The sequence below is a fragment of the Ascidiella aspersa genome, chromosome 5 (assembly GCF_963924565.1).
Source record: "Ascidiella aspersa chromosome 5, kaAscAspe10.2, whole genome shotgun sequence".
In the NCBI taxonomy this organism is placed as follows: Eukaryota; Metazoa; Chordata; class Ascidiacea; order Phlebobranchia; family Ascidiidae; genus Ascidiella; species Ascidiella aspersa.
Window position 1 is genome coordinate 4,213,475 of NC_139451.1, and position 22,525 is coordinate 4,235,999.

At 37.4% G+C, this 22,525-nt stretch overlaps 2 protein-coding genes across 2 annotated transcripts; both read left to right on the forward strand.

Annotated features, from left to right (window-relative positions):
- The first annotated feature begins 218 nt into the window (after positions 1-218).
- On the forward strand, positions 219-17,084 carry LOC146141535 (kelch-like protein 10). The gene is made up of 13 exons (XM_083390171.1): positions 219-406; positions 3,876-3,984; positions 4,489-4,631; positions 5,281-5,460; positions 7,236-7,342; positions 8,047-8,201; positions 9,890-9,992; positions 12,332-12,495; positions 13,030-13,121; positions 14,093-14,198; positions 15,335-15,475; positions 16,089-16,306; positions 16,814-17,084. The coding sequence occupies exons 1-13, from the start codon at positions 219-221 to the stop codon at positions 17,082-17,084; spliced, it is 1,977 nt and encodes a 658-aa protein (XP_083246297.1).
- Positions 17,085-17,461: 377 nt separating this feature from the next.
- On the forward strand, positions 17,462-20,219 carry LOC146141536 (palmitoyltransferase ZDHHC6-like). Its single transcript, XM_083389425.1, has one exon. It carries the CDS (start codon positions 18,634-18,636, stop codon positions 19,810-19,812), a length of 1,179 nt encoding a protein of 392 aa, XP_083245551.1. The 5' UTR covers positions 17,462-18,633; the 3' UTR covers positions 19,813-20,219.
- Positions 20,220-22,525: the final 2,306 nt, after the last annotated feature.

Genomic DNA, 22,525 nt, shown 5'->3' on the forward strand with positions numbered 1-22,525 from the left:
GGAATAATTTTTAAGCTTAAAAATGGATCAATAATATGGAAAATTTCACCAAATAATAACATTGTTACAAAACTATGCACCGATTATTTCGTAAGAATGCACAATTGTTTTAGCCTTGGGATGTCATTCACGTTTTTAATTACGCAATTTTTCCTAAATTTTATTAAACACAGGCGATTTCCATTCGTCGATGGATGCCTGATCAAAAAAATAGCCAGATGGCTCTGAGCCAAAGTACGTCAACCTGCTCAATGGTGTCCAACTCATGCTTGCCTTTCTACGCTGGTTGGCTGCTTTTCAACGATTTAAGACAGCAGGGAACTTTTTGCGATGTGGTTTTGAAAGTTCAGGAAGCTAGATTTCCTGTTCACCGAATGGTTTTATGCGCATGTAGCGATTATTTCAGGTAAGTCTAAAACAAACGCAACATAGGTTACTAGACTAGGGTTGCCATACGTCAGGATTTTCCCTTACATGTCAAGGAATTTAGTGTTGAAATCTGCGTCAGGGAGATATGACACAATCTGCTTTGATGTCCGGGATTTGACCGTACTGTATAAAATATACCGCCAATTTATTCTTAATGTCGAAAGCGATAATTGTAGCTACAAAAGTTATTCAAATTTTTGTTCTGTTTGGTAAATACTGTAGCTTTGTATTCACAGGACGTAACTTGTGCGTGCAATGCTTGTAATTATTATGTCACACACGACTGTGTTTAATATCTTTAAATTATTTTTTTCGCTTTAAAAAATAGATTTTGCGTATTGCGTTCTATTTAATTTAGTTTTAGTTAACGATTAACCAGTAGTATGTTTATTCATTTTTATACTAAATGATGAAAAACCTAGACAAACAAGACTATAACCCAGTGTTTTTTTAAATTTTTTACTCCAGGGCGCACTTGTAAACCTTTAAAAACGTGGCGGCGCACCTGGCGAGCGAAATATTTAATTATCCATAAATTACCGTATGCTCGATAAAATAAGCCGAATAAGAACAGAAAAATAATAAATTAGGCCTTTAGTATTTTAAATTATGAAAACACACACTTTCCGGCATCGGCCGTTTTGGTGTCGACATGTGGGAGCCATAGTTTAAAAAGCGCCGCTGTTTTGGCGCCGGGGTTTATCGCCTCTGTTTGGGGCTAGGCGCGGGTATTGTTGGAATTTGAATTCGCGTTAACGTTGGAATTATTAGGATAGTTTGTGATGAAGTTAGGAGTGAGGTTCTGGGTTGGGTAAAAGGTTGCAAAGACCTTATTCTGGCAATTCGGGTCTTGTTCCGACGAACTTCGATTCAAACGTTATTACGACCATTAGGTATAAGACCTATTTTTATGCCGACATTAATGTTGTTCTAATTTTGGTCCTATGGCTGGATCCCGCTAGATAGGTTGGCTATTACTATTCCTCTTCCTCAGGCAATAGGATTTCAATGAAAGGGCTATTCGAATCTAGTCATATTGGTCATTGTTTATTGATAGAAAACAGTAAGTCAAGTTTATTTCCAGTCGAGGTCCTTTATTAAAAAAATGTAAATCTCGATGGTCAGTTTAGATTACATAATCATCTCCAAGCAGCCTAATTCAACCTTCCTTCTCCAAATTCCTATTTATTAAGAAAAGCTTTAAATTTAGCTGTGAATGAAAGAATGTTTTCATTTTTATTTTGCGTTAACAACTTTAAACTATTCAAGTGTTGGAACAAGTTATTTCAATATTTCAATTTTAAATTCCAGAATTTAGATTTAAAACGTTTCTAAGGTTAAATCATACCATATTAATAACACTAACGGCCTAATAAACCCAATACATTTTCGGTAGCCTATAACATCTATGTGGCCTAAATAACATCCAAATCCGCAGGGAATCGGTATGAGACGATTAGGCGCCGCCACCTTGGCTGTTATTGTGTTGATGTGGGCCTATATGCTCCATGTTTTAAACGGTGGCATTTGGGGACGCTATTTTGACACGGGACTGTTTGCCCTCGATAGAGGTTTGGGTAGGGTATGGGTCGAATTTTGGTTCAGTGTGGATTTGGGGGGGAGTAAGTGGTGACGTTATGGGGGCTTTGAGTTTATGTGAAACATTGTTTAAGTCCTATTTTGGCGGTTTAGATCAGTAAAACTGTGGCCCAAATGTGGGCCGCAGAGCCATTTTTAGTGGGCCGCGAGTTACTTTTGAATAGCTTAGTATTATCATGTAGTTGTGGGCCGCGTGATAGCCGTACAATCATTGCACTTTATTTTAAAACTTGGTGTGGCATAGAATTTTTAAATCGGCTCAGCTTGAAATGGCCCTCGTGCCAAATGTGGTCCTGAAAGCATGCCGAACTATATATTTTACCAATTTTTCGCGCGTACATTCTTCTTTTGTATAATGTTTTGAATTGTGGCATGGCAGTGTTTTGGCCATCAGGGAGCCATGAAATATTTCACCTTAAAACCATATATCCGGAATCCGCCACTGTTTTTGTAGTGGGCCTTCAATAGCTTTGAAAAGAGTACTTTGGGCTGCGACAGAAAAAGTTTTGCGACCACTGGTTTAGATCTTATTCCGGCTTTTAGCTATTTCGAACTGTGTTTTATTTCGACGTGAATGTTATTTCAATTACTTATTGCTGGAATTCACTTTCAGTTGCTAATTCTAAAACTAATATAGAATTTTTGTATCATTTTTTCATTTCTTCGCGGCGCACCTGGCCCCCTCCACGATATAGCCTTTTTGGACCTACCAATCGGACATACGGTTACACCTACCGTTTCAACATACTTGCTTTAAAAAAGAAATTTCCGAAACTAATAATGTCGTAGACAGTGTTATTGAAATCGGAATAGCCCTATTGCGCCGTTTGGCAACTTAAACTGTGCAAAGCCATTTTCACGTTGCACGCATGACGCAAGTGTTTTCCGTCGTTTTGATAAAAAAAAATACGTCACGTTTGGCAGCTTTATGACTGGTAAACGTAACTGGTAAACGTACTAAAATTTCTGTAAATTTTACATTTTGTTAAAACTGTAACATGCAGCCAAACTGCAGTATTGTGTGTTTATTTGAAATAGGACGACTAAATAACAACGACTAAGCACGCCAAACATATTTTACGTAACGCAAACCTATTAAATAGGGAACCACCCACAAACGCAAAACCTTAAGTTATAGAATGTAGCCGCCATTGTTCGCATTGCGTGATATTCAAGCAAATATGTAATCCCGGTACCATACTGCGTCCAACGTAAGTAAAATCTCAAAAATAGAGTTAGTTAGCTCTACGAGGAAACATATCAATAGATAGAAATCGCTCTTCTGGTGTAAACGAAGTATAAACCGACGTTTCGGCAGCAGATACCAGCTGACCTCATCAGGGTTAATAATTAAAACGAGAGTGCGTTAGCCATCTTATATACTAAAAAGTAAAATTAAAAAGACTATAGATAAATTTCGTTGACTAAAATGTCGTCTGAAACTGAAAATTAGTTATTACTAAAACCGCCGCTTTAAATGCGATATTTTGCGAACTAACTAAGTTTTACGCGGTAACAGACATCAAGAAGTTCTTAAACAAATAACATTTTTGGAAACAACAAATTTATTTGTATTAAGGCAATATACCGAATTTGATTTTTATGTCCACGCAGGTAATTGCGCTTGAAAAAAAGTTTTGTGCGGTTACGTTAGGAGTTTGAATAGATTGAACGCGCGCCCGTGGAGAAGCGAGCGCACTTGACGTCGCCGCTCCTTGTCCACCGGATTAAAATCGCATGCCAGCGACCGACCGGGCGAACATGTTGCATCCGATAATCGTTAACTTTGCTATTTACTATAAAAAAAAAGCTATGGATTGTAGGTTATAAATTCCATAATTTGCCAGGTCTCTGTTTTTGGGAGGATGGAAAAGTGCGGACAAGGAAGAAATAGAAATTCCCGGTATTTCACCGGAAATGATGGCTTCGATATTAAACTTTGCCTACACAGGACAGGTTAGTTAAACCAGTGCTCTTCAACCGGTGTACACGGTGCCTATAGGGTGCAAAAATGCGTGGGGTGGACTACTACGAAAAGGTATGCAAGGGTGCATCCCCAACTTTTCATGAACCATTAATATTACATCGTGTTTTCCAGTGATTTCTATCAATCACTGTTCTTTTTTGCCTGACTGTCGTGGTACAAGTTGTATTCCTGTTTTTTGTGTAAAGTTTAAATGATGGTTTATGACATATGCAAGCAGCCTGCCGTCATAATCGAAATATCACTGACAGTGTGTAAAACATTGGCAGCTCTGCTCGGTGTAGTTGACATGATGATATTATTATGCATAATGCTTTTTCATATCGCTTTTCACCTCAGTTTACCTTTTAAGTAAACAGGGTGCATGAGTTCGTCACAACAACTTTAAGGGTTCATCAAACCAAAAAAGGTTGAAAAGCACTGAGTTAAACTACCCGCCAAAACAGCAAGTTTTTATCAAATAAAATCTATATTAGGTGGTTGTTACGTCATTAAACGTGGAAGAGCTGCTTCCAGCCGCCGACCAATTTCTAGTAAAATACGTTAAAGACAAATGCTGTGCCTTTCTGAAGAAACAATTCACTCCGACTAACTGTATAGGGATTCGACAATACGCCAGGTAAGATTTATTCCTTTACAAGTAGCCTGATTATTTTAACCAGCCATATAAGACGTGTGATTCTGTAGCAGTGCTCTAAAACAAAATTCATTTTGAAATAACTTACGACCAATTAGTCAAGTCTTTTGCAAAAGTAACAAGTTAAGTCCAAGTCATTAATTGCCTAAGTCAATATTATTTAAGTCAAATTTAAATAAATTCATTAAGATAAAAATAAAATGTTAAACTATTAAAATCGGTAAACTTGTCTAATAAATTAACAAAAACGTAGCACGCAAATTGGTTTACGTGGGAGATTGAAATTAACAGCCCAATTTTATTAAAACATATTGAATAAAACTCGATTTCAAATCATTGGGACTATTGACTAAAATCCAAGTCAAGTCATTTGTCCAAATGACTTAATCAAGTCAAGACATTTGCCCAAAAGACTTAAGTTTAGCCAAGTTATTTTGCCCAAATAACTTAAATCAAATCAGGCCACTTTGGCCAAAAGACTTAAGTCAAGTCAAATCATATTTTTCAAAAGTCTTAAGTCAAGCCATGTCATTTTGCCCAAAATACTCAAGTAGCAAAGTCATTTTAAAATAGGAACTTGAGTACACTTAAGACAATTCATTACAACACTGTTTGTCGTTTGTTTTTTAAGGTCCTATTTCTGCACACGTCTAGTGGATGCCGCCACCACCTACATTCTCTATAACTTTGAAGAGATTTCACGTAAAAGCGAAGAGTTCCTTTTCATGTCGTTCAGCGACTTTAATCAAATGATAACCGACGACCGACTGAATGTTCGTCTCGAGGAGTCGGTTTGTGAGGCTGTTTTCCGGTAAGAAAATCACTTTGAAATAATAGGTTGTGCTGAAATTCGGAATGTTCAAGTAGGCTATATAAACTTTATTTTAACGCCGCCCCATATAAATTATTTTTGTCTCTCGTGAGCCAGGATCGGCGTGGAGTTCATAGAAATGACGTCACAAAACAAGTACCTGTAGTCTAAAGAAACATGTTGTTTTCGCTCCAACAAGTGTGAAACAGAAATCATGGATAAGGCGCTTACACTAATATTTAAATCAGGCCTTCATTTACCCCTTTAAAAGTAGTCCACGTACCCCAAAGGGCGACGTACCCCAATTTGACCCTTGCTTTATATAATTTTCCAAATCATGTTTATAAAATCACAAAATTAAACTTTATTAATTATAAACGTTCTACTAGATAATGTCCGATACACGATATTTTGGACTAATAGTGTCGTAATCCCATCCGGTACCATATGACGTCATAACTATTCTCAAAAAGGCGATATAGATGAGATAGACACGATTAAATGCAAGTGTTTCAACGGTATTAGGTCTAAATTTGCTTCGGTTAAGAAGTTTAGTTGTTCGTTGTTAACTTACTATTTTTGATACTTTTAAAGGAATAAATCGATGCGAAATCGCAATAAATCACCAAGTATTTACAGCTTTAAACTCACGTAAAAGCCCAGATTGTTAAGATTTGCTCCGTTTTGCAAGATAAAGTGCCCCAGCCTCGTCACGGTCCAGTGCACACAGTTGCAGCAGGCTTCTGCCTAAAATACAACGGCAATAAAATATTTTGCAGGGAGGTTATAAAAACTGTTTCACCCCTGAAAATTATCATATTTGGTCATCTGGCTAACAGTGGTCCAAATTTTCAATCTTAGGGGCCATTTAAAGTTCTGCGTTTTGTTAGCAGGCCATATACGATAGATTACAGGGCTACAAAAACTTAGAGTTCGTTCATTTATTTAAGCTAAAAATGCAAGGAATAAATCGATGCGTTTTTGCCGTACATCATTTGCCATAAGAGCTTTGTTGTCGGATCGGTTCTGATAACACCCTAGTATCGGACGAGTACATGTACTACCACTTGACATCGAGTATCGACAGCGATCCGAGATTATTGGACACTTCTAGTTACGACAAATAGCGGATTAGGTTTTGTTGACTATATATTTCTCGACTCGCTCCTCTCTGAGCCTTTGCAGCCAGTCATACCGGGACCGTCGCTGTAGCTCTGTTGGTAGAGCTCAACGTCGTGAGTTCGAACCTCACTGCAGGCTAGTTTTTTTTTTCAACCTGCCTTGCTTTCGGTGTATAGGTTTTGTTGATATTGAAGTTTTGGCAATGTATTATTTACAAAAAATTGTTTTACTTTAAATGCCGTTGAGCGGGAGTCGAACTCGGGACTTGGGAATCGAGTAGGACTACGTAAGACTAACCGAGTCCCGAGTCCGAAGTGCGCATGCGCAGTACCATTTCGAAACCAATAAGGCCGAAAACTGGAAATTGTAAAGGTGAAATAGTATACGGTGGATAGGTTCAAACCATGTAATGTGACTGGAAGAATTATATGCCCCATTAGAGTGAATTGTTGCACATACCCATTCAGTTTTGAGTTCAGTAAGTGGGTGAAGTACAGGCTAAACAGTCGGACTCGGGATTCGACGGAATCGACAAATTTGGACTCGGACTCGAGTTTATTTTTAATAGAGTTAGACTCGGTTTGGTTGAACCGACTCCCTGCTATAGGAATTGTTTTGTTTTGACTTAACATTTGTTTATGTTTGAATTGTAGGTGGGTCAGACACGACAAGTTGTCGCGAATCATTCATCTCAACGTTTTACTGAAGGGAATAAGAATGGGCTTGTTGGATCCAGAGTATTTCATGACAAAAGTTAAAGGTATACGAGACCTACACATAATTTTGCCATAAACTGAAACAATAATCGTAATTCTATCGAACTGTTAACGGCTGGTATCATTAAAGCAATGAATGTTTCGCTCCTTTGCCCTTTTTGCGAATTTGGCAGTGTTGTAAACAAGTCATTTCGAAATGAAGTCGTATTCAAATGATTTTCAATGAATACCCAGCCAAGTCCCAGTGATTCATTTGTGGCGTAAGTTAATTTCAAGTCACAGCATTGGTAGTCAATAAGTCATCGACTCCATTACAAACACTGGCCTATGGTATAAGCAAAAAATAGTATTGAAAACTATACGCAATAAGGAAGCAAGTTTGAATGTGGTGCTGAACTAGTTTAATGTGTTAAAATCAAATTATAAAACGCTTCCGAAAGAATCTTTTTCCAAAGCATGAAATTTAGAATTAACAGTTAGTACGGTACGTTATAAAATTACAAACATATAAACTTGCTTTTATATAGGTTAAATTGGCCAAACTTTTAATTTATAACGTTACATGACTCCTTGCATAAAATAAATTCGAATTTAGCTTGAAATAACAGCATTTATATTTCAAAGGACGTGACCTCTTGAAAGAGCTGCGTCGAACCCAAGCGTTCGATTGAATCCTGGCTAAGAACCACTGACATAGGATGTCCACTGCTTCTCCACGCTAATCTATAGCTCTTTAAATCTCCTGTAGGTAGTGACTTGGTAATGGAATGCATGCCGGAATGCCGAGTACTTATTAAGGAGGCGATGAAGGTTGTTTGTGATCTGCATTCCCATGACAGCAGGTACATCGCCACGCAAGAAAGCCTCTTCAACTCCCTGCTTAGACCAAGGCTCCCAAACGAGGTGCGAAAGAAGTATTATTTATTTTTTAATTAACTTTGAAGACTTAAAAAAAATAAAACTGTATTAAAAAGTGTTTTTCTTTCATAAAAATGCATTTCAACGTGACGTCATCGATTTGGTGATGACGTCAGCGAACAAAATTTTTCACTTGTTTTGCTAAAAAAAATTGACTTGACTTAAATCTTTTAGACAAATGACTCGACTTGGACTGAGTCAAATGAATTGGGTTGTGTCATAAAGTTCGACCACTGTGTTGTTGTTTTTAATATCGTACCTTGTGTTTTGTTGTCTTACTCTAAAGTAGGGATTCTTAAACTGGGTTCCATGGACCCTTTGGGGTACGCGAACTAGTTTTAGGGGGTCCATGAAGGCCTTGAAAAATTGGTAAAATGAAGTCTAAATACATTCAGTGCATGGAGGCCTCTAAATTGAAAATTAGTGTATATTTAAGAAGTAATCAATTTATTAATGAAAACAATTAATTAAAAATAAAGGTTTTGCGCTAAATGCATTTAGACTCCATTCCACTTCCACACTTTCATACCACAATCAGCAAATTTATGAAGTCTATTTGCACTGTGACCAGATGCGTAGCCAGTCTATTTTGCGCCCGGGACAAATTATAAAATTGGCGCTCCCTCCTCCATGTTTAATTACATTTTCTATTACATTAACATAATATACCTTACTTTGTACGGAAAAACAATTCAAATTTTAATACAACATTGTATTTAAAGAAGCAGCATCCTTATTTTGGCGCCCCTGTACCTTGGCGCCCGGGGACATATGTAGCCCACCGCACCCCCCTAGCTACGCCTCTGACTGTGACTATAATTTATGACGTCATGTTTGAATGTTTTTGCCTACAGTGGTCCACGCGAGGTAAAGGAAAATTTTAGGGGTCCGCGGTAAAAAAGGTTAAGAAAGGCTTCTCTGAAGGGTCTACCACCATGCACGACTTATGCACGCGTTGCTCGCGTTGCAATTTCGCTAGCGTCCCTAAGGCGCAGTTATTATTGGTTCACATTGGAATGGTGATTGTATTCTGCGCCCTATAAAGCCTTGCTTGTTTTTTGTTTCCGGGTAAAACTTTATTTCGACGCATTTAAGTCATAAACCTTCTAAGCACACAATCGGTTAAAAATTAAGTGTTTTTATTTGACACATTTTAATGTAAAAATGAGCTTTTTATCTTAAGTTTTGCACGTAAAACGATTAAACTGCTATGGTGTTTGTGTTATTTTTACTTGAATAATTTATAATAATAATCGGACCAGTTTAACAATTGTAATAGGTTATCGTGTTAATATTATATCAGTGATTTGCCCTGGAGGTACCTTGCTCTAATAATGACTTGACTGGGAATTGACATGGGTGACTAATAACTAGGACTTGGCAAGGAATAAATCGAACTTTTTAGCTTTTTAAAATACTTGACTTGGACTTAAGTTATTTCACGAATGACTTGACTTGGACTTAAGTTATTTTTAAATGACTTGACTTTGACTTAAGATATTTCACAAATAACTTGACTGGGTCTTAAGTTACTTAACGAATGACCCGACTGGGATTTCAGTCATTTCAAAATGACTTGTTTACAACACTGTGTGGCAAATGCAAAAACCTCGTCCGAAAAAGACCCTACATCTGTAACCTCCTATCGACTTATCGTTTATTTTTCCCTCAAGGTGTTACTCGCCATCGGCGGCTGGAGTGGGGGAAGCCCAACAAACGCAATCGAGGCTTACGATCCGAGGGCTGAAACTTGGCTGAACGTCAGCACCATAAGAGGTAAGAGCAAAAAACGCTTGTTCAACAACAGCAACAGTTTGACCTGAAGCGCGCTTGTTACGCCGCAATGGGTCAAGCAGTGGCGTGATTTTTATCTCGCAATGCTTTGACGAGTAAAACTCCCTTTAGTATTGAAAGTTTTTCGTAAAGGGAAAAGGCGAGAAGTTGTACTGCTTTTGACCTTGACGGACGGACGCCAATGCTTTCAGGAAAAAGGCTCGTTAAGCCCTAGTTGAACCTATATAGTTTGTTTGATAGGAGGGCGTTCTAATACAGCTGTTTCTTAAACAGGTGAATGGTTCACCCCAGTGTAAATAAAATGTTTGCGGGGGTGAACCAAACAAAAGGAGTGATAAGCGTGAACGGCAGTTTAGGAGCATCCTAGCCACTACTAGTAAACAATTTTCTACAATAAATCGACTACTGAACTGTTGATTTTTGATGTTTTTTCGCTTATTGTAATGGTGAAGTTGGGTTTGCACTGAGTGTATAAGTACATATGGCTTTATATCTCTGGTTTCGAAATTGTAGAAATTGTTCTGGGTTTGAAATTGTTGCAATGGTAAAACTTAGCTTGAGTTGATCTTAACAAAAATCGAAACAACCTAAATCATTTTGTGCTGTTATATATTGGCGGGATAGTTTTATCCTATCATGGGACAAAAGGTGAATTAAATCTGGAGATAGAAGTTTAAGAAGCACTGTTCTAATAGACGCTTTCTTTGAACCAGTGGTTCTCTACCTTTTTTTCTTTCGTGGCCTATTTTTACTGCACAAAACATCGGTGGCTAAATAGTTTTTATGACAGCAAATTTCTGTAAAATTAGGTATATTAACACAAATGAAACTAAATTCTTCAATAAATCTAGCGGTTTTAAATTGGTCTATAGTCCACCTAAAAATATTTTCATTGCCTACTGGTTGAGAACCGCTGCTCTAGACTCCCGAGTCGAATAACTCAGGTTGCGTGCCTAACTTGCGAACTATACCATTGTAGCAAGTAGGTATATAGAAGATGCTACTCACAAAGTATCTCATGTTTAGCAGTACGTGAGTCGAGAATACAGAAGGTTCTTTATGGTCCAGTTAAGATTCAATGTATAGCGTCTGGCCACTTATAAAACCAAATCAAAAAGTGGTAAAATGTGAAACAGGGGCGATGTAAACAGTGTGTTCGAATTCAAGTTAGATAACAAAGACGACATAGCACGAAAGTGTAGAAGCAGTTTGACTGGTTTTGGTGCACCAAACCTCACACTATCAGCATTTGTAAAAACAGCCTAGTTTATTATTTCGAAAGATTGCTTTGAATTTAAAGTGACCAACCAATTCTAAACCTACGTCACTTAAGTCTAAGCCAATACAGTTGTTCCAAACACTTGAACCAAGTCAAGTCATATTGCCCGAAAGTCGTAAGCCAAGTCAAGTCACTTAAAACAAGACTTGAGTTCACTTAGGTCAAGTCAACTTATTGACTCAAGTCATTACAACACTGGTTTCAAACTTTCAACATTCTTGGATGTCTTGCATTTCCGATGCTAACAGCAAAAGTGGTTTTCCAAAACGACTAAAGTCAATTTAAGTTATTTGTCCAAAAGACTTAAGTCATGTCAAGTCATTAAGCACAAAAGATTTGTGTCAAGTCATTTAAAAACAGTGCAAAACAGGGAGTCGAACCGGAACCGAACCGGAACTTTATGAACCTGTTTTGGGTCAATATTTTCCGAACCGTAACCAAACCTGAACCGGTTTTTATAAGATTTTAAGGAACCGAACCGGAACTGAACCGAATAATTTGAAAGAACATGAACCTTAACCGAACCCGAACCTGTAAACAAAAGCGGTTCGCTCCTGCATGACGTCACAACTTCTATTTTGCAGAGTCAAGTTACGCCATGTTCGATATTTTAAGAAAAAAATATGATTATTGAATGAAAAAATCGTTGATTTTTATTTTTTAGGTATTTCAATAATGAGTTGCTGTTTTTTTAATAAGTCACGTAACTTAAATTAAATGACTTACAATTCAAAGACACACATTTTGAGATTTAACGCAAATTATACTGTATCTGAACCGGAACTTTATGAACCGGTTTTAAAATAACGATGGTTGAACCGGAGCTGAACCGGAACTTTTAAATTCCTCCGAACGGAAACCGGAACTGAACCGGATTCCGAAAAAATCCTTGAACCCGAACCGAACCTGAACCGGAAAAGTCAAACGGTTCGACTCCCTGGTGTAAAACAATTTTAAACCATTGTACTTAGGTCACGTTATGGACTCGTCATTACAACACTGGTTTTAAGATGTTAAAATTATTGAATGTCTTACATTTCAGATATCAACAGTGAAAGTGGTTACAGGGCCTTGGCAGACATCCCGAGAGCTTACCACGGTGTCGCCTACGTAAACGGCTTTGTCTACGTCATAGGCGGCTTTGATGGCGTCAATTATTTCAACACAGTTAGGAAGTTCAATGTGGCGTCGTTTGAATGGTTTCAGGTATACGAAAAAAATTAGTTGATAAACTAATAATAATACCAGTGTTTGTACACAAGTCAATTTAAATGATTTAAGTCCCAGTCAAGTCATTCGTATAAATAAAAGATTATTACCAGTCCAAGTCAATGGTTGCCAAAGTCACGTTATAATTAGAGCAGTCAACTTCAAGTCAATTCCTTTGCAACCTATAGGCCTAGCAAGCAAACTGATTTTTGTATCCAACAATTCAAAATCATATATAGCCCCATTTTTATAAAAAAAATGCTTTAACGAAAACACTTCTATTCAATTTAAGTTATTTGTTCAAATGACTAGTCAAGTCATTTGTCAAAAAATCTTGAGTCAATTCATGCAAAAACAGTGACTTGTGTGCAGTTAAGTCCATTCATTGCCTTAAGTCATTACAGCACTGAATATTACGCTACTATTATTTTTATGGTTTATACTTAGATCTAAGCCTGTCCCAACACTAGTTTCAAGGTGTAAACCTGTAGGTGTATAGCCCCTGACAAATGAAATTGTATTTGTTTGCAGGAACCGTCAATGCAACAAAAGCGATGTTACATAAGCGTAGCAGTCCTGGATAGAAAGGTCTACGCTCTTGGAGGAATGAACGGAGAAATGAGGTCATTTGCGATATTTTATGGGTTTGGGAAAACAGTGATGTACATAGAAGTGTGTTTTTCTTTTCAGGCATGCCACAAAACGACGATGAATATGACTTTAAACCAAGTTTTGTAGCTCGCTATGTTACATTACTATAGCAAGCATTAAAATTAGGATTTGGCCGATACCTGATGCCAGTATCGATACTCTTCTGATACCAGAGTTGAAAACAAACTTTAAAATGACTCAAGTCCAAGTCAAGTCACTTGTGAAATAACTTGAGTCTTTTAAAAGAATAACAAGCCATGTCCCAATTAAGTCATCAGTTGACCAAGTCAAGTCATTATTAGAGCAAGTCATCTCCTTGTCAAATCACTGATATCAAAATAAAACGATAAACCATTAAAACAGCTAAACTTATAATTGTTTTATGCGCAAAACTTGATATAAATAGCTCAACTTTATTATGAAATCTCACTTCAACCCAAATTATTGTCTTAATCGTACTATTATTTGATCGAATTGATTTCGAAACGAGACATGAGATATTCACAAAAGTTCTCAGATAATATAGATCTTGGAATACATCAGCAATCTCTCCAAAACATTGGTGTTAGAAATCACCATCGAATAGGATCCACTATATAGTTTTTGTTCTCCAGTTAAACTCTGCCGAGTTAGGAGCATCGCAAAGCACTTTTGTTATCGGGGCAGAATAAACAACTACCTTTGTTTAACTACAGTGTGTAAAACCTAGGACCATTTGAAAGCCTAGGCAAATTAGTAAACTTAACCAAACTCGCATTTCAATCGCAAAACTGGTCAATCTGGTTTTATAAGATTTCCAGAACAAAACGTAGGACATAATATATTCGGATTTTTGGTGTTATTCTTTCTTTATTTTTTTCGTAAAAGAGTAGCCTACAATTTTGTGATGTGTATTGTGCTTCTGTACAGAAAGTCTTCCTTTACAGACCGTATTTTACGTTAGGTTGAACTCGGGCGAGTGTTACGATCCCGAGCAAAAGACCTGGGTCTCTCTTCCCGACATGAACGAGAACCGAAGCGACGCCAGCGCTACTTCACTCGACGGAAGGGTATTTCTAGTATAGTGCTTTCATTTACTTGTATAGCGACACTTTTCTGTTAATTTTGAGAAAAAACTGAAAAGGTATTGACCAGGGCTGCGGAGTCGGAGTCGGACTCGGGATTCGAGTAAGACCACGTAAAACTACCCGAGTCCCGAGTCCGACATGTGCATGCGCAGTACAAAATTTTTAAACTGATATTGCCGCCAACTGGTAATTGTAACGGTAGAACAGCACATTGTGGAACGTTTTCCAGCGATATATTGTGAGTGAATGAATTATATGACACCCCTATAAGTGGATTGCTGAATATCCACGTTATTTTAGTTACGTAAATTAGCGGAATACAGGCTGTAGAGTCAGGGCCGGACTCGGGATTCGACGAAGTCGCACATTTGACCGGAGTCGGACACGGGTTATTTTTGACCGACTCCGCAGCCCTGGTATTGACTATACACCAGTGTTGTAAACAAGCCATTTTAAAACAACTTGAGTCCCAGTCAAGTCATTTGTGAAATAACTAAAGTCCAAGCCAAATCGTGTTAAAAAATAAAGCGAGTCAAGTTCCAGCCCAAGTCATCGATTGCTCAAGTCAGGTCTCAGTCAAGTCATTATTATAGCAAGTCATCTCCAAGTCAAACCACCAAAGTAATAATAACGCGATAAACCATTAAAATAGGTAAACTTGTCCGATTATAACAATAATTCAACTAAAAAATAACAAAAATACAACGTGGAGCAATCTAATCGTTATGTGCAAAACTTTATAGTAAAATGGTATATGAAAACACTTAATTTCACCCCAAGTCATTTTCCTCAATGGCTTAAGTTCAAGTCAAGTCATTTTTCCAAAGAGTTAAGTCAAGTCAAGTCAATTTTCCAAGTTGGCTTAAGTCAAGTCAAAGTCATTGACTTAAGTCATTACAAGACCCCTATACATTACATAAAGTTGACAAAACCATATCCTATATTACGCTTGTCAAAATGCTACTGTGGCCAAATTTGAACAAGAGAACGTAAAACGATTTAAAACGAGAACGAAAAATGTTTTAAAGTTACTCGTTTACCCTATAGTTAAGTGTGATGAATGGCTGGTGTATTCTGCTGTTTAAATTGCACGTTCAGGCTGTTTTGTCTCGAGGCAGGTTTATATAGCAGGAGGGTTTAACGGACAGGAGTGCCTCTTCACCGCCGAGTTCTACGACCCAGAAACAGCTGTTTGGACGAGAGTAACCCCAATGCGCAGCAGAAGATCGGGAGTCTCCATAACTAGCTTCCACGGATTGGTCAGATGAGAAATTTGTTGTTCAGCCGCGACTTTTGGACGCCATTTTTGGGCCCGCTTAGGGTTAAAATTTATGGGTAGTTTGTGAAAGAATCCCAAGGCGTATTTAAAAGCTTGGTTTAAGTTCAGTTAAACCCCCCCGAGCTGAATTGAGTAAGTATAAATGGTGTTTGTAGCAGTTATGCTTGGGAACCAAACAGCGCGATAACTAAGTGCCCAATAGAAAGTACCGGTACAGTGTTTTCAACTGAAAAGTCAGAAAGTTTGAAGTCAGTGAAAATGCTTAAAGAAAACACTTCATTTCGACCCAAGTAATTCGTCCAAAAGACTTAAATCAATTACAGTAATTTTGCCCACAAGTGAAGGTCAATAAAATACAATGCTTTAAGCTCATTCAAGTCAAGTTACTGACCTAAAAAATCATTGCAACGCTGCTTTTGTGTGTGTTGCATCTATAGGTATGCGCGGTGGGCGGATTCGACGAATAAAATCAATAAAATGAAGGCAATAAAGTACAGTGCTTTAAGACTTTAAGCTCAAGTCAAGTTATTGAGTCAAGTTACTGACCTCAAAAGTCATTGCAACACTGCTTTTTGTGTCTGTTGCATCTATAGGTTTACGCGGTGGGCGGATTCGACGGGGTTAACCGACTGAAGCACGCTGAGGCCTACTGCCCGGCCACCAACACTTGGCGAAACACGTCGAACATGAACAAGCCAAGGTCCAACTTCGGTATCGAGGTCATAGACGATCAGCTGGTTGTGGTTGGAGGCTACAACGGACATCAAACTTCGTCGGACGTTGAAGCTTACGACGACGCAGCCAACGAATGGTGCATATAATTTTCAGACATGGCTTAGACCAGGGGTCGGGAACCTATGGCTCGCTAGCCATATATGGCTCTTTTTTTGACGCCATATTGCTCTTTTGATGAAAAAATCTTGTTTGCAGATAAATCTTTATCTATCGTTTCACAGCATGATGTGACTAAAATTGCAAGCGGCCACGACCGCTATCCCGAATTTATATTTCCTTTTTTATTACACATAGTAGCAAATTTTCGGCGCTTCGCGCGCATTTCTCTATATCCAAAAGTCCCAAATCTTTCAACGGAACTCCGTAATCAAAGTGGTGCAAACTTCGCTAATTAATTTTTGGTGCTTATTATGTTCTGTCCTTTAAATGAGAACAAAATAAACGGCCCTGTTCAGTTTACTAGTTTTTGCCAACCGAACCAGTTTCCCCATAACAAGTATATAACTTATTGAGATCAAATAGGAATAGCAGCTTTCCAGAAATGGGGTGTTTCTTAATAGTAACTTGAGCCTTTTTCTGTTAGGTTCGAGATTAAGGACATGAACATCAACCGCAGTGCGCTGAGCTGTTGCGTCATCAATTCCCTGCAGTACAACGTCATAAAGAAGTACTGCGTGCCGCGCGATTTGCCGGGCGAAAGCGAACAGCGTGATGACGCGTCCTCGTCGATAAATGCCGACGACAGCGTTTTGTCGGAGCGAAGCGGCATTACTACCGACGATGAAATTGAAGAGCGACCGGCAGACGTAGAAAACGAAAATTCAAACGAAGAGCCTATGCTGGAAATTGAATGAGACATAATTGAAAAAAAAAACGTTTGGCTTGAAATCAACAAAAAAATATACTTTCACAGTTTCGTCCAAAAATAAATATCCTTTTTATCTCTCTTCAGTTGCAAAGCGAAATATAACTGTGGTTTGTGTCTTATCTTCTGAAAACCTTGAGATATCAGCTTTTGATTTTAATAAAAACAGTGTTTGAATTTTGCGTTTTCATTTCATTCCCAAAATAAAAATTCGAATAAAATTTGTTATAAATTCACAAACCAATGTAGGTGTTAAAGTGCTTGCTTTTGATACGGTTCACTAGTTGAAAATTTTTGTTAGGTCGTAAGTTTTTTCAACAACCTTTAAATTTTATAGGGGCATAAAAGTTTTTTGGCCTTTAGATATACAAATGTACTTGTATTTACTGTTAAAGGTAAAAGTAAGAGTTCATATAACCTAACCCGCATTAATAATAACAGTTTAGGCGCTCGTCTAAAAACCTACCACAACGAACATTATTTGAGTTAAGGTGCTGGGTTTGGGTCACACTAGTTTAAGCGATATTATTAAATAATAAATATAATAATACTTGATTCACCCAAACACTAACCGACTCATTAATTAAAAAAATTCATCCGCATTAAGGAACTGGTGATTCCACGAAATATATTTTCCTTCAAAACAAAACGTCTGATCCTTTTTTAACAATGAGTTTTACTTGTTGATACACGTTAGCGGAGCAGTGATCAACTGGCTAAAACCTGCCGCCGATGGTTTTGGATTCTATAAAAATACACCCTATTAATTTACCAACAGTAATGTGCATTTAAATTTCGCATGCTTGCCCAAATGTCAAAAGTGCACCCTGTTAGTATAACGCAGTGGTTCTCAACCGGGGTGACATTTCTAATGCTCAAAGGTGCATATAAATCCAATTATAACTTCCTATGTTGGGCAGAGTTGATGTGTGTTGTTCCAGTTCTATTTATTGCGACATTTTAGCGAATTACCTACGGAAAAATCTTGTGGGGGTGCCGTAAACTATTTATTATTTCTGAGGGCCATAAAACGTTGAGAAACTGGTGGAATGTATAGCAAATCAGAATGCATATTTCATGTTATGAGTGCAGGTTGCGTGTGTAAAAAAATCGCGGATGCACTTGACAATTGCCATACTTTCCACAGTGATAAATAGGAAGGTAAACCTAATGTAAGTCACATTACAATTAAAATTAAATAAAGCTACAACTGTACCTCCTGATTTTTATATAAAAATGGTATTAGATATTCGTTGGAGAAAACATTAGAAATAAGTAATTAATTTAAAAAAGTGATTTAGGTTGGGGTTGGCCAATAAACAACTATTATATCCAGATTAAGTTGTTTACAGTTAAATGAAAGCCTGTGTCAAGCATTTTCACCTAATAAGAGATATAGCAAGCTATTTGGCAAAGTGGAATACCTGCACAATTTACGAAGTATAATAACAAGTTAATGTTTATTTCATACCCATATGTAGGTAGACTAACCAGCATCAACAATACCTTAAAACAGGTTGATTTTTGTGCAGTCAGCCATGGCCTGGTACAACTCCTTATGGCGAATATTTCACCCTGGGCCGATAATTGCTTTGACAATTGTGTTTATTTGCTACACGGTATCCATAATCGACAGCATGGTATGGCTCTCCCCGCCCCACGCCTCAATAAAAGGGAAAATCAATCTTGTTGTTCTCACATTGTGGCTGACACTGATTTTGGGCAACTTTTTTCGCGCCGTTCTAAAAGGCCCCGGCTACGTTCCGTTGAATTGGAGACCTGCGAAAAAGAGCGATGAAAAATTCATGCAATACTGTCAAATCTGTCAAGGGTACAAGCCCCCCAGAGCGCACCATTGCCGGACATGCCAGAGGTGTGTTTTGAAGATGGACCATCACTGTCCGTGGATAAACAACTGCACCGGGCATTTTAACCACACAAATTTTGTCGGCTTTGTCTTCTTTGCGCCTGTCGGCTGCATGCACGCTTTTATAGTTTTTGTGATGACTGTATGGTACCAATTGTTTCATCGAGACCACTACTTGCGCATCGCTACCATGCCAGTTCATTTCTCAATAAACGCCCTGCTTATGAACCTGTTTGCAATGGGTCTCGCTCTTGGCACTACAGTCGCTGTTGGAGTTCTGTTCTATTACCAACTAAAGTCTGTGATATCCAATTGCACTGGGATTGAACAATGGATTGTAGACAAAGCTGAGGACCGCTGTGCCGCATTCCCAGATGCGACATTTATTTACCCATATGATTTAGGGAAAAAGAACAATATTCTCCAAGTGATTAACCTATCCTGTGCTCCTTACGGTGACGGCTACACCTGGCCAGTAGTGGAAGGCTGTCATCAATACACTTTGACAATCGAACAGATACGACAAAAAATCCTAAAGCGCGACCGGATGGTGCCTTACCAAGTACACAGAAATTATTCTGGGAGATGGTTTCCTATTACCCACGGCTGCTGTACCTGCCTTAGAATCCCTTGCACAGACGAGCCACGCATTTCTTTGAAAGCGGGCGATACTGTGATTGTATCAAGGGGCCAGAAATACTGGCTCTACGGTGACAAGGTTTTGACTGCCGAGCAGGTTAAATCGGGTATTCGTGTTCGAGGTTGGTTTCCGAGAAACTGTTCAACAAGACAGCATCAATCTACTGAAGATATACATTACTACAACAACCATAAAGAGAAAATATCATAGTGACTTGCTTTACCTTTTATATATCACAAATTTTATGTTTGAATGTTTATATTGAGTAATTGAAGTATATCTGATATGCAAGAAGTAGTAAATTGTTTGTTAAATCATGTTATATTTTTCTGTGAGTGCCTATATTATGTATAGATGTTTTTTATTACTTCAATAGATTTTTTTTAATTCTTGGGCTTTTAGTTAATCAATCAGGGTACATTTCATACACATTAATCATTTTTTTTAGATTATTGTGGCTTATTTGTTTATTATGCGTTTACTTAAAATTTATTTGATGAGTGATCTGTGCAGTTAGAGTGACCAACACAAAATTGTCGGACACTTATTAAATTTCCTGTGATTATTTGTACTTTTAATATAGACAGGTCATTGATTAAACATTTATATAAATATTTTAGTCGTTAATAAAGTTCACTATAAAGTGTGACACTTTTGCGAGTATGTAGATCAGTGGTGTTTGAAAACTGTGTGTCTTGGATTACCGTTGGGGCTGCATAACTTTTTATTTGGGAATATTTTTGAAACTTAGTTTTATTACAAAGAGGTTGGCAGACAAGCATACCACACTTAAAACTATTGCCCAATATATCACACATATATTTAGGACCATAATGGTTGGAGCAAAGTGAAGTGGTTTAAATCTCTTTGGTTGTAGTAAGAATATTAAAAGCCCGTACAGAAGTGGGTATCATTTTGAGCATATATTGAATATGTGCATATATTGAATATATAATTTTATTCTACACTTTCAAAATGCTTCCTGCCTCTGTATGGGCTTTGAAATTATTACTACATCTATTTAGGTAACTACCTCTTTAGTAAAGATAAAACGTTTTGTTATGGGAAAAGTGTGACGCCAACATTTTTTATTTGCTTGGTGCGCCACAAGTTGAAATAGTTTGAGAACCACTTAGTACAGGTACATTAAATTTAAATGGGCACTGGTTTAGAATCCTACCAGTTTCGTTTTGGGTTTATATTGCTAACATTATTTGGGTTAAGGTACTAGTTCTCGTTTGAATTCGGGTGGGTCAACCACTATTAATATATGTATTCTCTTGTGTTTATTTTTTCTTGACAATTTTGATTCCAACAACTAGTTTCGTTACTGCAAAAAAGTCGTTGAATTGTATACCAGCGCCTTTAAATGTTTCGTTTGTATACGGAAAGAAAAATAGGTCAAGTTACACACAAAACGAGATTAAACCGTTAACATGTGGTGAATTAGGTCGGGTTATAAAAGGAAAATGGTAATTGGTTTGTGTGTCAATATATAGCAGGTTTTTCGGGGTAATTGCGGGTTACATTTTTACACAGGATCAAATTTGATAAATGTTTCCTTTGTAATTTATAAAAACTTCCCCAAAATGACCGCAGGTTGAGGAAATTACAGGAAACTCGTGACAAAAGATTTTACGTTGGCGCTCGAAAAAACAACGGCCCACCAGGTGGGGACAAAGAGTAAACGACACGATTTAAAATATTTCAACTTGGCCTTTTTAACATATTTACATCGCTGAATAAAAAAAATACGCGCGAACATGCACCATATTTATTTTATGAACCCTATAAAAGGTATTAAACTGTTACAGGTAATAAATTAAGGGTTAGGGTTGTTTTATTTCCTAGCGGTTTTCGGATTTGAACTGAGTGTTTATCGTTGCGGTTAAGTGACGATGTTTTGTTTATACGATTTCGTCGGTTTGCGCTTGTTATAACGAGATTACCTTGGTGCTAGTGTTGTTAGAATACTACGCCTAATCAACTCGAAATTTAACAGCAACAACATGTTAGGGGGATGTTTTAACTGACATTGTGTTCATTATCTTATCTCTATTCCAGTCGTAAGTGTGCTTCGAAAAGCAAACAACGGCATGTTGATAGCTTGCTGTAGTAGCCGATAAGTAAATATAGTGTCTTGAGGGTAAACGCTGATAATAAGCTTGTAACGAGATAGCACATCTTTAAGTAGTCGCAAACTGTTTCTAGCTCTCCAAATTTTCTAGCACGGGAAAGCAACACTCGTATAATTTACCCTAACCTTTTCACAGCAAAACGTTGTCTGTTAGATAGTTTAGTATAGCTTGATTCATTCGAATTAAGATACTGATGATGCTTTTAGTAGCGAAATATATTGATGAACATCCAAACAAACTGATTTTCGGTTTACTAAGTTCTGTACATAGATTAAACATTTATATAAATATTTTAGTCGTTAATAAAGTTCACTATAAAGTGTGACACTTTTGCGAGTATGTAGATCGGTGGTGTTTGAAAACTGTGTGTCTTGGATTACCATTGGGGCTGCATAACTTTTTATTTGGGAATATTTTTGAAACTTAGTTTTATTACAAATAGGTTTGCAGACAAGCATACCACACGTAAAACTATTGCCCAATATATCACACATATATTTAGGACCATAATGGTTGGAGCAAAGTGGGGTGGTTTAAATCTCTTTGGTTCTAGTAAGACTATTAAAAGCCCGTACAGAAGTGGGTATCATTTTGAGCATATATTGAATATGGGTAAATTTTTATTCTACACTTTCAAAATGCTTCCTGCCTCTGTATGGGCTTTGATATTATTACTACATCTATTTAGGTAACTACCTCTTTAGTAAAGATAAAACATGTGTGGTATTAAATCTTTAGTATAGCTTATTAGTTGTGGAAAATTCTCTCATATCTGTTAGATTTGA